General features: G+C 45.7%; 1 protein-coding gene across 1 annotated transcript; it reads left to right on the top strand.

The window, feature by feature from the left end:
• Positions 1-8001: 8001 nt before the first annotated feature.
• Positions 8002-14612, top strand: LOC139657950 (signal-induced proliferation-associated 1-like protein 2; the record flags this gene model as incomplete). Its single annotated transcript, XM_071535940.1, has 3 exons — positions 8002-9520; positions 12459-12592; positions 14424-14612. Coding segments are annotated over exons 1-3 (1842 nt in total), but the record flags the coding sequence as incomplete, so codon positions are not given.
• Positions 14613-17601: the final 2989 nt, after the last annotated feature.

Below are 17601 nucleotides of genomic sequence, written 5' to 3'. Positions count from 1 at the left end.
CCTGGGGGGAAACAAGAGACAGTGAGAGTATGCATTTACTCTCTGCTGTCTGACCTCCTTTTCTTTTTTATCTCGTCTACCAATTGTTCTTCTGCTGTTGGGTCACCTCAGGACTGTGTGCGCCGAGATGTAGGCAAAAACCTTCTAATCGTCTCTCTCTCCTTCAGTAGCTGCCTGTGTTCAGTCTCTCTCTCTTTACACACACACACACACACACACACACTTTTTTCTCCCGCTCCTGTTTTTCCACACCATTCTCTCAGCCTCCCCTGCTGCTCGCTTGCCCATCGTTGGGATCAGCTCACTGTTGTGTGTGCGTGTGTGGGCCTTGCCAGGTAAAGTGGATCATGTCAGAATGGTCAGTGGTGTTGACAAAACACCATTAAGCATTCACTGGACGAGTTTCAACTGTGAAAGATGGAGAAGAGAGAGAGAGAGAGAGAGAGAGAGAGAGAGATGAAGTAAAAGATGGAAAAAAAAGAGAAAAGATGGAAAGAGAGGGTGATGAGAGAAAGGGTGCTACACAGAGGGACCAATTGGCAAATGGTGGCTGAGTTTGACTCATTGGCTGTCTGTCTGTTTAGCAGCCCATCACATCCCTACATCCTCTCCAGTAGATGATACTGTGAAATTGCCATCCATCAGTAGTGAAGTATTTTTTTAATTCTGTGCTTCATGAATGAGCCAACCCCACTTAACCTAAACAAATGCTATGCTTCGGTGCTTGTTAAATTCACATCACTGTGAATATTTTCAAAGGATAACTAGGCTGGATATGGTTTGTTGTTAGTTGCTACATGCCGGGCTCGATAAGGCAGCTGTCTAGAACTCATTTCATTGGTTTCCTTACCTCCCACTGAGGGTGTGACCCTCCATTCACACTAGCCATTAAAATCTCAGCATTACTCCCTGCAGGCAATATTGGCACATCGTGGTGTTCGGTTGGTGGTCTGACCACAATAAGAGGGGGTGGGGTTGGCTGATTGGGTTCTTACCGGCTGAGTTATAGCTGTGTCCAGGAAGGGGCGGGCTGGCCATTAATGGCAGAGCTATAGCATCGGTGCTAATTTGAGTATCAGCCGGTGGGAGATCCCTCTCTGTTGAGGGGTTGAATTGTGGGACCAGCAGATGAAAGAAGATGAAGGAGAATGGCGCATTTGGTTTTCTTTGGTCCATACCTTCACAAACAGACAGCCACACACACACACGCGCGCTAACACCCTTTTACAAGTGCCCTTTCTGGTTATGGAGGGACTTGGGGAAGATGGAACGCATGGTTTCCCAGGCCCCAGTAATGAACTCTCAAGGTTGAGATCGCCCAATTAATTGGTTCTGTGGTTTAATTGCGTGAATCTCTTTGAGCAAGGTTTGGCAAAACTCCCATTCTGCTGTTTCTTCCCACTCCATCACTTTCACTTCTCTTCTTAACCTCCCATTCTCCTTTGCAGTAACCCAGTTAAGGTAAAGAATTGCTCCAGTGGAGCAGAAACACAAGTGTTTTTGTCAAATTGGAGATGCCCGTGTCTGGTTGCAGTCGTTCACCCCCCCACACCCCTCCCTCTCTGACCGCAAGTGTGAGGAATTTAATATCTGTCCTGCCCAAAACCATCACATACACCCCTCCCATTCCCACCTCAAGGTTACAACAGCTGCTCACAAAAGAGGATTGAAAACAGAGCTCCCATGTTGTTTTTAATCACAACTCCTCAGAGCGAAATACTGACATTGTCTGCAGTGCAAATTTGATCATATTTGAGTGTACAGTGACATGGAATGTGATTCATTGTTTTCATTGCGAGTTTATTGAGGAATCAAACGGTGGGCAGTGAAGGATAAACAATGTGCCTCCAGGTTTGTTTGCTTTCCGCTTGGCTGTTTTCCTTCCTCTGCGTGTTAATGAGCAACACTGTGCGATACATCCAAATCTCTGAGTGGCTGCACCATCGCAACGTAAAACGGTACAAGTCGGGCAGCATGGAATCAAAATAACTCAAGATAAAAGTAACTAAGAGGACTAAAAGGACTTGTAAGTTTGCTTTACTTAAAACATCCATTTGAAATGCTATCTGACTCACTATATGATGAAGTCCATGAGCTGGAAAATTGGAGCAATCATCTTGGCCTCTAACCTATTAGACCCTAATTTAGTTTGGCTGAGGGAGGGGAAGATGACTGCATCGCTTCTGGAGGTCGAAGCTCCTCAGGGACGAGGCCAGCTACTACTTCCTGCTTGCCTAACACAGAGGAGCATTAATATCGGTCAATTACACAAGGCTTTATTAAAGATAATTGGCCATAATCACAGGTCTGTGTTCACCCCAGGGCTCAGAGTTGCCCAACAGCTTGGTGGGGGCTAAGCAAACATGTTTGACTTTGGCCTGAGGTGCAAGAGGCAGGACACTATGGAGGACACCACCTTTTAACACAAAATGTGAAAATTAAAGGAGGGGAAACAAAAACATGCCTCCAATCTAATTGTCTCATTTCACGGCCATGTGCTTTGTTTTACCTGCAGCATGTTCTTGCTTCAGCCGTGCCAGTGGCTTCAGAAGCACAAGCAGTGCGTATTGGTGCAGCAACAAGCACTCAGGCCCTGATTCACTAAGGGTCTGGGTTGCAAAGAGCGCCGGGTATACCTCCAAATTATAATACCATGTTAGTCATTAATCATGCACAATGAGTGGAGAGTGCACCCAATAGCACTGGCAGAAGAATACAGCTAAATTGCATCTGTGATGGTCATACATATGTAAATTTTGATATTTTGCACACATGAAACAAACAATGACTTCTAGGTGAGTTCATGCAATCCTAGCACCCAATTTGCGGAACCTTTGCAACATCAACCCCTACAATATTTTGCAGGACAATTAAGCTGTTTTGAAAGGTGGCCTGAAGTCCAAAGAGTTGTCATTGTGTAATAAGTTTAGCTTTCAGACTATCATTGCTACCAGACACAGGCTTCATTGCCAAAAAAATCTGGCAAGTAAGGGATGGGCATTCCTTCCAAGAACATGTTTTAAAGGGCACTATAATGGCAAATTCTGCTGTTTGAGCATGTGTGCCTGATTTCTTGAGTTGCTGCCAGGTCTTAGTGGATTAGTCTTAACGATGTTGTGCACAAAGTGTGCTTGCAACTGGCGATCGAATAGAGCCACAGTGTCTGTGTGTGCAGTGCTGTTTTGTGGAGCATGCTTGCATCATGACTTAATTTGCATGGATTTGTTTTTGCAGAATTTCCATCTTTTTCACTAATAGCTCAAGCAACTGAGCACAATTTGCCCATACAACACAGTCCTACTGAATCAGAAACTATGAACTGTAGGCATAGATGATTATCATGTGGCCAATTGGAAGAGAGCTGTAACCAAAACCCAACAAAAAGACGGTCCGCAGCTGTCTGGAGGGACTTTCCTTCCATTATCCGAGTGACAATTGAGGTTGCTGGAGTGACTAATGAAAATTCAGCCAGTCTAGTGAGGCTGTCAGAGTGGGCTGAGATCACGCTGTCTGTCCTGCTCCGGTGAACTGGCCGATCACTATAGCACAGCATTAATCTCAGGATGGTGGACAACACATCTTCACTTTTCTGACAGGGTATTAATATCTGCTGGGCCTTTAATCAGGCCACAATGTCAGAGGATTATTTTAAGACCTGGCAGAACCTCTGGGCCACTACTCTCTGGATGAACCGAGCTGAAAGCCAGCCGATCCGACATGCAGAGACAGAAAATGAGTTCATTACTGTAATTAGGCCTCTCTCTTTCTCTTCCATCTCTCCTTCTGTATCCCATCCCCCTGTTCACTAGGCCTTGCGTCTTAAACACCCATAATGGCTATGCATTACTCCAGTAATAAAGGGCTGTTAGCAAAGCAGACCGCCCACCCTCCATCTGCTGCCTCCCTTCTACACACAGCCACAAAGGAAAGGACAGAAAACAGCCTCCTTCAGGTCACAGAGAAGATAGATTCTGCTGACCAAGTAGCCTGTGGCGCTCTCCGTCGGGGGGGGGGGGGGGGGGGGTTGGCTGTGGAGAGAGACATAGTACAACTGTGTTCATTAATCACTGTCGCAGTGAAAGTAGCCTAATAGAATGAAGGAAGGGGGAACACAGACCACCATGTTCACTGGTTTATCCTGGCCTGTCCCGACGTGAAATAAGGGGCAACTCACCCTTCTCTGACCCTGTGTAGCAACACTAACAGGGGAGGGTAGACAGTATGAACATAAACAGAGACTAGCCTCGTCCTCCTCACTCCTTTTTTTAGACTATGAATTTGCTATCTGTGGGGGAGAGATTGGAAGCAAGACCAGAGGAACTATAACACAATTAGACACTCGGATCTCTGTGAAAGGACTCTGCTTTTAAGGGGAATTGTCTTAGAAATGACCCCACACTATATTTTCTGTAGGTTTAAGCTTTGAGTATCGTTCTGAATGTCTGGTCAGAGAGCATTATTGCCCTTAAGGTAATGTAGTTGCTCAGCATAGGGTGCTGCTGTGAGAAGTCACTGATGATGTTTTTGTTGTCATGCATTGGGATTATGTCAATTGCTTTGTTGTTTCTGTTCTCAGTCATCCGTAAAAGCCTCTGTCACAGTGTCACCTCACTACTGATAAAGTTATTTGCACAGGTGGCACATTTTGCTGGCATCTGAGGCCTTGCTCTAATTCTGGGTGTGAAAGGACAGGGTTCGGTCATGGCTCAACGCATGGGTGTCGGTCAGCAGGCTGCCGTAGTCCCCCTCTGCTCCGTGACATGCCTGGGAAAGAGATCTGAGATGGATTAGGTTTTATTAGAGAAGCCTAGATTAAAAGGCCAGCAGCAGGAATAAAAGTCCAAAATTATCATAGGCATTGGAAAACCATTTCTGAGTCATTCTGCAAAGATTTCTTGTAAAGGTTGAGTTCTGGGAGCAGGATATCTCACATGGTGTCGTATTTGATGGATACTTAGTGTTTGAGGCAGTGTGATTCAGTGGAAGGCACTGCTTGGTGAAAATTTAACACTTTTCTCCTTTTTTATCCAATCATAAATTAAGATTGTTCTTAGTTGACCATAAAGGTTCCCATTTTTAAACTGTAATAATGACAAAGTTGTCCATTCTAAAAGCATAACCAGATTTGCACTTGCTTCATATAGTAGTCAGTATGCCTGTGTAATGAATAAAGCTCCAATCCAGGATTTTTTATTTGATCAGTGGTTATGCATACATGTTGTATTGGTAGAACTTGTTTACAAACAATAAAAACAAAAATAAATAATGTACAGTTTCATAATACATATGTAAAATTAATACTTAGCTGGTAATCCTCAAATCAGAGCTTTTAACTTTCAATCAGCTTGAAAAATAAAAAGGTCTTTCAAGAAATGAATATTGAATATAAATAATACCATGTAGTAGGGCTCAAATGGCAGACAACTCTGTAACCAAAACCTTCATTTTGGCCTTTTCAGACACAGAGGTCCTCTGTATTGAAATTGAGCAGCTTTGACATTCTTCATTACACTGCAGCCTGTCAGATGCTCCATTATTCATCATTTGCCCACTATAACAGACAAATAGATAGGGTTTCCCAGAGCAATTCTCATCGCTACATTATACATTCAGATGGCACAACACTATCTCTTGCTGTCCTATCTAAGCCTGGTGTTAAATACCGTGACACTACAGACAGTTCCCTCTTGTGAATATGAAGCCATCTTCATAACCAGACCATTCAGTAATAGGAGACAACGAAACTTAAGACCTTGTATCATCGTATATAGTCTCTGAATGAAGAAGAAAGAGGGAGGACTAAAGGATAGTTTGCCAGTAGACTTAATTGAGATGGTATTATTATCCTTCTTGTGCAACACATTTAGGTCATGCAACCTATACCGTCCTTGACCTGTATTTGGCCCAGGCAGAGGCTGATACTTTATTATTGCAATGTTTCAGACTTGTCCCATGTGTATTTGGTCTAGTCTGGCCTGTTGCTAATCTTGATGTGGCCCACATTTTCATCCCAACATTGTTTATCCTCCTCCCTAACAGTAAATGACTGAGAAATGTAAACACAGCGCGCAGTTGTCTGGAAACAGAGGCCATCATTCTGGCGGCCAGCGGACGGAGGCCGGCCCAAGCCCACGCTCATCTCCAGCCCTCATGTTCACAGTGAAGCCTTACAAAGAGAATACAGTTAGCGGGAATGACGATCTGCACTGAAGCAAAAAAAAACGTAGCAATTCTGCACCCTGTTTTCTATGACGTGGAGGGTTTCCTTGATAACTGAGGTTTTCACATGATTGCAGTACCAGGAGAGATGAGGCACACCACCGGCCCCGAAGAACAAGAGAAAGCCATTTAGGTCAGGGTAGGAAGGCTGCCGGTCTCCAGTGTGGCATGGTGTAGTGTGATCCTCCGTGCAAAAGAGTGATAGTGGTTAAGGAGATCTGTGCAGTGAGATAGGCCCAGTGTAACACCTCACTAGCCCCCACTGGATCTGCTCCAGGCTACAGAGTGTGGCATGGGATCGAGGATACAGGAATCTGTTTGTGCTTCTTAGAGTTCAAATCCTTGCTGCATTCAGTTCCAGTATACAGTCTTCTGCCACCCTTTGTTGACACACTGTAGGTTGTTGTCTTTTTTATATTGCCTATGTCAAACGGTTTTCCACGGTTGAACTAGGCTGTATGACCAATTCTGCACTTTTTTAAACAAAAGTCTACAGATGGCTGATCTGCAGGGACATTACTTATGGATAAAAATGGAAACCATGTGAGTTTGTTGCCTGTGTGTTTGACATCTGAAATCCCCACGAGGGAATGAGGCTGCTTTTCAAGGACAAGCCCACCAGTGTTTTCTCTCTCCCTCCCCGTGTCCTCAGCGCTTCAGGTTAATGAATGTAGCTGCTGATATCAGCCTTTTGTCATGAGGAGCTGGCTGTTATTATTTGCATTCCCCAGTTGAACAAGAGGGGGAAGGGAAGCTTGTAAACTTTTCCTCCTGTGAAATTACTGGAGTGGTATGGACTGCAAATTACATTTCATTGGATTTTGGTGATTTATTACTAATTGCCCTGTAGTTCAGCTACAGAATGTTTTTTGTTCTTGCACAACTGTATTATGGGAAGAAGGGACTTTTCCATTTCAATTTGTTATAGCTGGTTTACCTCATCAGGTGTCTTGTTAATTTTCTTCCTAACCAGCTAGAGCAGATAAAGCGAATCAGGCACACTGGAATTTTTGTTGAAAATGCATAAACCTTCCTCCCTGTATAATTTGCAGGCTTGATGATGCTACAAGCAGTTGGATCAGATATTGGTACATCTGAACATTTAGCTGAACATCTGCCTCTTGTTGCTGTAACTTGCTCCACCACCATCTGTTAGGCATTGGCTGGAAGTACCAACAAAGATATACATCTATCTCATTATAAACCCATAATGGCACCGACTCCTCTCAAATACACTAATTAGCTGTATTTGATGCCATGCTCTAGATACTTCTAAAACTAATACAGCCTTCCATACCCCTTGGTGGGAGTTTATTACAAGATAACATAGTACAAATAATTTAGGTCAGCAATATGCTCATTTTTATAGCTGAACTGAATGTGCTGTTTTTCAGGGTCATTTTGAAGAATACAAACTGCTTCTTCTATGTTTTATATATAAAAGTCTCAGTTGCAGTAACTCGCTCGCTGTGCGCTAACATTTTCTTCTCTCTTTCTGTTTTTGTCCCATAGATTCAACTCTTCCAGCTGTCGTTCTGAATTAGCGGCGCACTGTGAAAGGAGAACACACTCCGCTGTGCCTCAACGCGTCTTAGACACTTGTCCTTGACGTCCAAATGCTGTGTGTCTATCGCAGTGCCAGCCGCCCTCTGTGAGTTGTGACGATGGTTGGTTCATTGACTCAGGAAGGAGGCTCCTCCCCTGCACACAAATGGGCAAATCATATGATGTAATGAAGAGGGGTCCTGAGTGTCTGCTCTACCAAGAGTCTGCCAGCAGGATATGAGTATTTTGAGCCCTGTGACAGACAGCAAATCAAACCTTGTGGGAATTGTGGGAGGCCCAGAAGACTACCCCAGAGCCATGCAGTCGGAGGAGCTGTTCAGCAGAAAACTGAAAGCCCTGAATGGGAGCATGGGACCACCAGCCCCCAGCACCCAGGGGAAGCCCGAGGGAGGAGGCAAAACAAACGGCACTCCAGCCATGCCTAAAATGGGCGTCAGGGCCAGGGTGACAGAATGGCCACCGAGGAAAGATGGATGGGACGGCCGGCCTTCCCCTAACTACCAGAGCGTGATACCAGTCTTTCAGAATGGCCAGCAGGACCAGACCACGGAAATCCTGGAGCAAGGCGAACCGATCCCTCTGGACGCAGACTACTCTGACAATAAGTATACACTGAGCGACCTCCTCAGCCACTCCCCGCTGAAGGGTCTCCACCCTATTCGGCAGCGCAGCAACAGTGATGTCACCATAAGCGACATCGACTCAGAGGACATCATGGACCAGAATGCCGTCAACCCAAACACCGGGGCCTCGCTGCACCGAGAGTACGGCAGCACGTCCTCCATCGACCGTCAGGGCTTGAGCGGGGACGGCTTCTTCACCATGCTCAGGGGCTACCGGGTGGACACTCTGGACCACCGCAGCGTGCCCCCGCTGGGTTTCCCCGAACTGCTGCGCTACGACACCTCCCTCTCCCCCAGCCTGCAGACAGCCGCCCAAATCGCCCGGGGCGAGATAGTCCACATTGCGGGCTACGACTACATAGACAGCGCTCTCCTCTATAGCCGGGAGAGGGAGAAATCCTTCATGAGGCGTCTCAAGTCGGAGTCGTCCGAAACGTCTCTGTTCAGGAAACTGCGGACCATAAAGAGCGAGAGCGACGCCCTGCGGCTCTCTGTGGAAGAGGATCGGCGGCCGCTCAGCTTCCAGAAGTGCTTCGCCCACTACGACGTCCAGAGCGTTCTATTCAACATCAGCGAGGCGGTGGCCAGCAGAGCGAACCTGAGCCAGAGGAAGAACACCACCACCGGGGCTTCGGCTGCCTCGGCCGGAGCCGGGCCCGGAGCCGGTATAGGGCCTGGAGGCGGAGCGGTGCCCTTGCCCGGTGCTGGGGCCGAAGGAGGAGTAGCAGGATGTAGCGGTGGAAACGTCCCCATGTTCGAGTCGCCGCTAGGCAGCAGGGAGGACTTGAACTCTAAAGAGAACCTGGATGCCGATGAGGGGGACGGGAAGAGCAACAGCTTGGTGCTGACCTGCCCACACTTCCGCAACGAGATTGGTGGTGAGGGCGAGAGGAGGATCTCCCTCTCCAGAGCCAACAGTGCCAACTACAGCGGTGGAGGAGAGAGCTGCTCCTTTGAATCCTCGCTAAGTTCCCACTGCACCAATGCCGGAGTCTCTGTACTGGAGGTGCCTCGAGAAAACCAGCCTATCCACAGGGAGAAGGTCAAACGCTACATCATTGAGCATATCGACCTGGGAGCGTACTACTACCACAAGTACTTCTATGGGAGAGGTAAGGCGTGTTGACAGCAAATGTGTCTTGTTTGTGCATTTACAGAGATGATACAGTGGTGATAAAAGAGGATATGAATGACACATTGTTGAGGATTAGGATAGTTTCCAGGCCAAATCCACTTCATAGAAACAAGACTATGAACAATGCTGTGTGTGAAGGCGAGTTCATCCAAAATGGAACAGCCTCCGCTCATAGGGTCAGATATCTTCACGGCCCAGTTATTTTTGTAGGGCCAGATGATATAAGGGGCCAGAACAATAGCAGGCTTGTGTTGGGTGTGAGGGTGTGTGTTACACTTCCTCGGGAGAGGAGCGGTCATGTTCTCCTTGTGATATTGCCCTCAACCCTGTGGAGAAGCTGTGATTAGTCATGTGAGAAGAGAGAGGTGAGCTAGAGGGTGTGTTGCAGCTGTTCCCCAAGGGGGCCGGAGGGGTGTGAGCACGCCTCACATGAACTACAGGGTCAGCAAAACCACGCCAAGGTCCCAATGCTCCTCATTAAAACACCTAGGTGACCGACTCTGGAAATACCACGCCAGCCCCGACCCATCACTGCATTATACATGTCTGTTTTTCCCGCTGTCTGTGCGTCTCTGTGCTCTGCCGCTCTCAGCATATTGGATTACCCATTCTTAAGCCCCCCCAGAAAACAGCTGCTTCACCTTTCACATTTTGAGAGATTCCTGGACTTCTTCAGAACTGCTCCTCTGTATTAAAATATGCGTCAGCGTGACTGTGTGGAAACTCACTTGAGGCTTGATGTCTCCAGTCAAGGAGAATGAGACAATTACAGATCTGCCTTGCTTATATTAGACTGTGCAAGTGAGCTTATTCTGTTGGGGCAATGATAATCATCTGCCGTGAAATGTTGCCTCACTTACTATTCATCCCAAAACAAAACTGTTTTCCACTTCACATAAAAATCTAACAACTACTTTCAGTGAGCTCTGCTGTCTGTGATGGCATATTTACATTACATATTTAATCTCTCTGTGGTAATGCAGGCTAGTGTATAATTGAAATACTTATTTTTTAGAAGATGGATAGTTTTTTTCATAGCAGAAATGTGGATTTACCCCTTGACCCTTTTTTCATCTGAGTGTTTTATTGAAGAGACAAGTCTGTCGTCACCTCTGCTGCACTACACACACACATACAAAAACACACACACACACAAACATGACAGTGTGTCACCACTTTAGGGCAAGCTTTTATCACCCTGGGCTGAACATTGATCCTATTGATTGCGTGAAGCCCTCTTTCCCGTAGCAGCAGGAGTGGCTCTCCCTGGGCTGCCCTAATGGAGACTATGCAACATCCACACCCACGAGCCAAGCCTTGTCACATAGAGGTCATGTTCCCATATCAACTGCGTGGGTGGACATAGTGATATAGAGGCGGGTGTAAATCATGCCTTATATATGGATATTTGACCTCACATAGACCTCTGTTGGAGCTGATGATGTAGAGAGTAGAGACACATACAAGTTGATTCTTTAAGGATTTTGGAGCCATTTGTGCAGTGGAGAGTGACAGGAAAGACAGGAGAGAGGCGGCATTTGACATGACAGTCAATTAAAGCAAATGTCATCCATTTGGCAACTTTTGGCAAATTGTCATCTAGACCAAGTGATGTGTACCAGTGACATGCTGGAGAAATGTGTTGACAAAAGGCATTCCTCCGCAGTCTGCGCTGCCTGCCTCACAGTGCCACCGGTACTAGGATGCCTAGAGGCCCCTGCGCATAGACGAGCCTCCTACCGCTGTTTGACCTCATGCCTCACAGAGCATTTCCCCGCACTCCAGTGTCCCTGACAAGCCTTGCATTCCTCAAATAGTTTGCCCATATTCCCTTCCTACAGTTCATCTATTATTCGTGCTCATATGCTCTCTGTACCTAAAGTTGACGTCACAGCGATAAGAGCCGGCGTATTTACGCGGCGTGCTCAGGATGTTTGCGGCGTGTAACCTTCTGCAAAAATCTCCTGCTTTGAGAGTGTCTGTGCTTCGAGTCCCCGGTGAGGTTTTTCCTTTGTTGTCCGCTCAATCCCGGTCTTTCTCCCTGGCTTTAGCCGGGATTAGGGTCTGTTTGCTCAAGGCACTGCTGTGCGTGTGCAAAGCCCTGCTCCTGTGTCCATGTACACCACCCCACCCTCCTCACCCCACCCTCCTCACCCAAAACACACACAAACACACACACACACACACACACACACACACACACACACACACAGATACAGACACACACCTTTCTCACTCTTTAATCATTAGTGAGAAAGGAGAAGTCCTGAAAAACATCACATGACTTTTATTAGATTGATATTGCACACAGCATTTTCAGGTAAAACAAATATCTTGATGGTATTATAAATCATAAGGCAGAATTGTATGATATTTTATTGAGTGCCTTATTAAGGCAGTGCATAACTAATGTCAAATAGAGTGCTTTCATGTTGACTGAAATTAGCATTGAATCTTGTTATGCTTAAAACTGTTACATGACATGAACCTCTTTTCTCTTGAAGAAACAATGTTGTAAAGATGGTCTTTTAGATCCTGTTGCCATAACAAAGAGAATGGGGTTAAATCGGTCTCAGGGGGGGGCTTCAAATCTCTAGTGGACCCCTGCTGTTCTCTGTAATCGGGGATCTTCTGAATATGCCAGAGGAAATGCCCAGCCCTCGTCAAACCATAAGCATTTCGCATGATTAGCGTATGGAATCAATGATATAAAATGAATATTCTATGAAGCAGCACTTCAGAGGCAGTGATTTTTTATAAACTTCACTATTTTTCACAGCTTCAGAAGATTGTTTTGAACTTTTTTTTTTCCAACTCAGTGGAGTTACGATGTCGCATCACATTTTGTTGAAGACCACTCATTAATTTGACGCTTCATGTGTGTTTAATGCTGGCCTGTCTCGCTCCACCTCCAGAGCATCAAAACTATTTTGGGGTAGACGACAATCTGGGCCCTGTGGCAGTCAGCATCCGCAGGGAGAAGCTGGAGGATGGGAAGGAGAAAGATGGAATGCAGTACAACTACCGGGTCACCTTCAGAACCAGCCAGGTAACTTCATACACCAATGTGCACTCAGTTTGCTCTGTGTTGAGTAGTGTATGTTTAAAAAGCAACAAACAACAAATCTCTTGATAAATGATGGTTTGAAAAATTAGGTCCATTGTCATTATTAATGCATGGTAGGGGGAAACCTGTGTAATTTCTATCATCCTATCGACTACCAGCCAGAGAATAAGCTTTTAAAGGATAGTTCTCATTTCTCATATTTCTCATATTTTGCATTCAGCGGAAAAGGTTTAGGTCACTTACTAGAGAGCCCAGTCAAGCAATGCAAGAGTGCGGAAATGCTTCAATACCCCTGCAAACAACAAGTGGAGACTTCCTCTCTCTTCTCTATTCCTAAATCTGCCCCAAGCACCCTAATGTGGCCAGTGACTTTGTGCCAGTGGTGACTCAGTTAGTCAGTCATGCAAACACTGATGCAGTCTATCAGAGAGTCAGTGCGATCGCATTCACAGACACGGCGTGCACGCACACACGCACACACACACACACACCTATACACACAAATAATTCACCCACAAATACAATGGGAGTAAATCTGACAGTCTCAGCACACCACCACACAGTCCCTCGTGGTACAGAAAGCTCTCATTGATTGATGCTGGGTGGTCTCATCCTCTGAATAATTCAGGTGCAACAGATGCATCAGGCAGGGAAATGTCACTGATATCAAATGCCATTCTTGGTTTGAAGCACCACTCCCCAGATAAAACAATGTATCTGGGTCATGCTAGCCCTGCAAGTAGCACGCAGATGATGTTTTAACTCCCCAATCACTAGAAGGTCTATTTGCATGTACTCTTATCATTTAGTCTCACCTCTCTCTCTCTCTCTCTCTCTCTCTCTCTCTCTCTCTCTCTCTCTCTCTCGCTCTCTCTCTCTCGCTCTCTCGCTCTCTCGCTCTCTCGCTCTCTCGCTCTCTCTCTCTCTCTCTCTCTCTCTCTCTCTCTCTCTCTCTCTCTCTCTCTCTCCCTGTCTCACTATCCCTTCCTCCCTAAGACTGTAAAGTAATCTGCCTCCCTGTCAGACAGCCATTGACTGCTAACATCCATGTCCGTAAGCTTTGCAGATGGACTACAAAATGGGATTTATTTGTGTAAATGTGTCTGCCATGTGTTAAACCACACCAGACAGTTACAGTGGGTGTTGAGGCTGTTTGGGTCAACTTTTACTGGCACATTAATGGTCTGAACAGTAAAACACCACTTAACACCCAGTGTTCAGTTAGCCCGTCTCAATTATTTAGCATGCGAGTTCCTAATGTTGCCCACCGGAGCCAGTAATGGAGCCACTGGCCTAAATAATAATGGCATAAATATCACTGTTGTCCTGTGAAAACCTTGTAGCTCCAATTTTGGAGATATTCATGTATTCATTTCAGCTGAAGGATTACATGCTCCTCTGTCGAGGGATTACGTGTTCCTCTCCAGCCTTTTGGTATTATGGAACCCTTTCAGAACCAATTGGATAAAGTTAAAAATACATTGTCATCACGCTGAAAAAGGCTGTTTTTGGAGATACAAGACGATATTATTACTGCCTTACACTGCAGCCAACATATCAGTCTTGTTCTCACTTTCCAGTATTTTGGAAATGCAATGTACGTCTTAACCCAAGCAAAGCCCTGGCTGAGATTTAAATTAATCAGAATAACTTCATTTGCCAAGTCATTGGTGCAGAGACATATTGACAGCCGATAGAGTAACAGACTACATACTGACACATTGTAGAAGTACTTAATGTACAGCACAAGACATACAATAGACAGTAGAGCTAATTAACTGAATTCATCCTCGCCCTCTGTCTGTACTGCCAGCTGACCACGCTGCGTGGGGCCATCCTGGAGGATGCCGTTCCGTCCACAGCAAGGCATGGGACGGCCCGCGGCCTGCCACTGAAGGAGGTGCTGGAGTATGTGATCCCTGAGCTCAATATCCAATGCCTGAGGCTGGCCCTCAACTCCCCCAAGGTCCCTGAGCAGCTCCTCAAACTGGACGAGCAGGGGGTGAGTAAAAATCCCTTTTTCTTAATTTTGTAAGCACAACCACAGACTTCCACTGTTGGCCGCTGAGCAGTGCTGCAGCAACTGGGGGTTAAGTGCCTTGCTTTAAGGCCCGTCGACTGTAGCTGTCAAAGAAGGGAAGAGTGTCTCCAAACCAAGATTTTCCAATTGTCTTGACTTTTAAGCCCCCGCTGCCACATGTCGATATTATGGAATACGGAATGAAGCTGTTTAGTGATTGAGTATTTTTGTCTGTATCACCTATAGAATGAAACTGGGGAGGGATTAAGTTCAAATGGCACCTTTGTGCTGTCTGCCGTAGCCTGTCAGCACTATTTAAGATGTCCACTGGCTCCCACGTGGAGGCAAAAGACAACCAATATCACACTTAAATAGAATCAATATGAATCCCAGACTCATGGTGTCTGCATTGATTTCTTTGACACGCTTTTTCTGCTGAGAGGATACTCAGACACGGGCTAAAGTAATACACTTTTGACAACTTATTTCATCCGAGAGTGGGTGATTTGGTATTCTGCCTGGATGGCAGAGGATGTCATCTTGCATTATCTCTGTTTGAGTGAAATGGCTATTAGTGATGCAGGCCATCTATATTCGCAGGTATGGAAGAAAGGGATTCATTGTGTGATCTTAAGGCCTTTAATTTCTCTTCTAATGAAACAGTAAGATGGAAAGCGGAGTGTTGGGGGAGTAGCTACTGATGTAGTGCTTGTCTAACTATCAGAGAATCGCCTGCTTATTAGCGTAATTGCATTTGTTAGCATGGGCCCATCCTTCCAGTTGACAAGGGACAGGCTCTGATAATAGAATGTGTCAACCACACACACACACACACACACACACTTCCACACACAAACAAGAGTACTGTGGTATACTCTGTAAAGCAAGTTCATTGCAATTAAGTGGATGACAGACTTTCCATCTCCAACTATCCCAAAGCCAATCATCTTCATCAATCAACTTTATAAGTGCTTGAGCAAGTTTCCTCCTGCCAGATCCTAAGCGGTTGGTATCACATGTGGGAGTTTGTCCATCACAACCTGCCATGCTAACAGCACTCCCCATGCCTTTGGTATGAGAGACTGTCTGCAGACAGACACTGGGCTATAAAGTGGAAACTGGAAGCATCAGAGAGACAAATGAACAAACGGAAGTCATCTAAGAAACCTGCTCTGAAACCACTGTCAGAGGAGGAGAGCCCAGACTAAGTGGGGCTTGACGCTCTTCCAAATGGTACTCCTCCTCACAGACCTCAAACCAAAAGCCCAGTAGAGGCCGGTTTTATTTTTTGGACATCGGTATTTTTGTACACTTCTGTTTTAATCATTAATGTTGATGCTTGCCATGCAAATGTTTAATATGTCAAGCAACCCATAATCTACTTTTTGGCCGAGCCGGTCTTTCAACGCCCCTCTAATGTGTTTGTGTGAGGAAGCTGAGATTGGACAGGAAGAATTGCAGCTCACATCTTGTGATGAGCTGAGAGCATGAGAGTGCTCTGGCAGGCTGGTTTTGTTTCAGTGTGTAATTTTTTTCTACCACACATAGAGACCCTTATCTGAGGAATTTTGTGTGTATGCGCGCTTCTAAAGACATATTAGTCCTCTGTTTTTGTGAGTGTGTGAGAACAGGCTTCTCCTTGTCCTGTGAGGAGAGAGGACGCCTGCTGAGGGAGGCTGTCCTTGAGCAAGGCAGCCTCCACAATAGTCCTTCACAAAACCTGTCCCCATGATCCGCTCTGCAGAAAGAAGATCCCTGAAAGCCGTGTTGTAGACTGCGCTGTAATGGCCTTAGCTGTAAGAAGAGAACATGGCATATGTGAATGTGTTTTAGATCACAGTGAATTGACTGTGAGCAGATGGACTGGGAAAACCATTAGGCACTTAATCAGATTTTGAGATGTGAGCTGATGTTAGGTGATGTCTGATAGAAATCATAATGGTGACTTTTTTCAAACAAAGCCATTGATGCAAAATGTCTATCTGTTGTTCCCAGCTGAAGGCCATTTTAAAGCTGGAACATGACAGAATGATTGTCACCTGAATAGAAACACATTTCACCAGCTAAGATGTCTGAGTTAAAGCTGTCATATTCAGCTGTCAGATTTTACTTTTTGCTTCTTGATGATGAAATGAGATCAGTAGAGGAGGAGAACGAAAGATCAAGATCAGTGTGATTCTGTTCCACAGGTTCAAGAGATTAGTCCCGATCACCCGCTGAGGCTGTTACTGCAGAGCCAAGCGCTCAGCCCTCCTTAAAGTAAATCAATTCCCTGTCATGGCATAGGAACATGAGGATTAACTTGGTGACATTGTGTACATAGCTTGCCTGTCCCGCCAGTCTACATTTCCCATTCATTTTGATGTCTTCTTATGTACATATTTAGATTTTGTCGCATTGGTGCAGAAGTGATAGTAAAGGCGTCACAATAGGTGTTTGTGCAAATGTGTGTCACGATTGTAGCCAGGTTTTGGGAGCCATATTTTGGCCTGAGGGTTTGTACTGCAGTGCAGACAGATGTCACAGTGATGTTGTGTAACACACTTGGCTCTTAGGACACTGCTGTATCCCTCAGGTGTGTCTCTGAAATCTCCAGAGGGACTGTTGTCCCCATTTCTCTCTCCCCTCATTAAGTCTCTTTCCATCCCCGTTTTTTTTTCCCACTCCATTTTTTTTGTGAAGGAGGAGGGCTAACAGGTTTCAACAGCCTCCAGCACTGGACAGAGGGAGAAAAGTGAAGTGAGGCAGAGTGAGTGAAGAGATATTTATAGAGGAGAATGGACTGCACAGCAAGCAGAACATTTTAGCTAATATCAGGTCCATTAAATGGGATATCTCAGCTTTTTTATGATACACGGCCACTTCTTTCTCTCTCACATCAGAAGCTGATGCCGCCAAAAAGCACATCAGAGGCAGGAAGAGGTGCAATGACAGAGTGAGCCACGTCTCAGGAGTATTACTCATTCATATA

This window comes from Centroberyx affinis, unplaced genomic scaffold (genome assembly GCF_046629955.1).
Source record: "Centroberyx affinis isolate AG114_WGS23_722 - 3 ecotype Tasmania unplaced genomic scaffold, CSIRO-AGI_Caff_v1 ptg002799l_1, whole genome shotgun sequence".
NCBI lineage: Eukaryota > Metazoa > Chordata > Actinopteri > Beryciformes > Berycidae > Centroberyx > Centroberyx affinis.
Note: the sequence above shows the minus strand (reverse complement) of the source record. Positions and strands in the feature narration are given on the sequence as shown.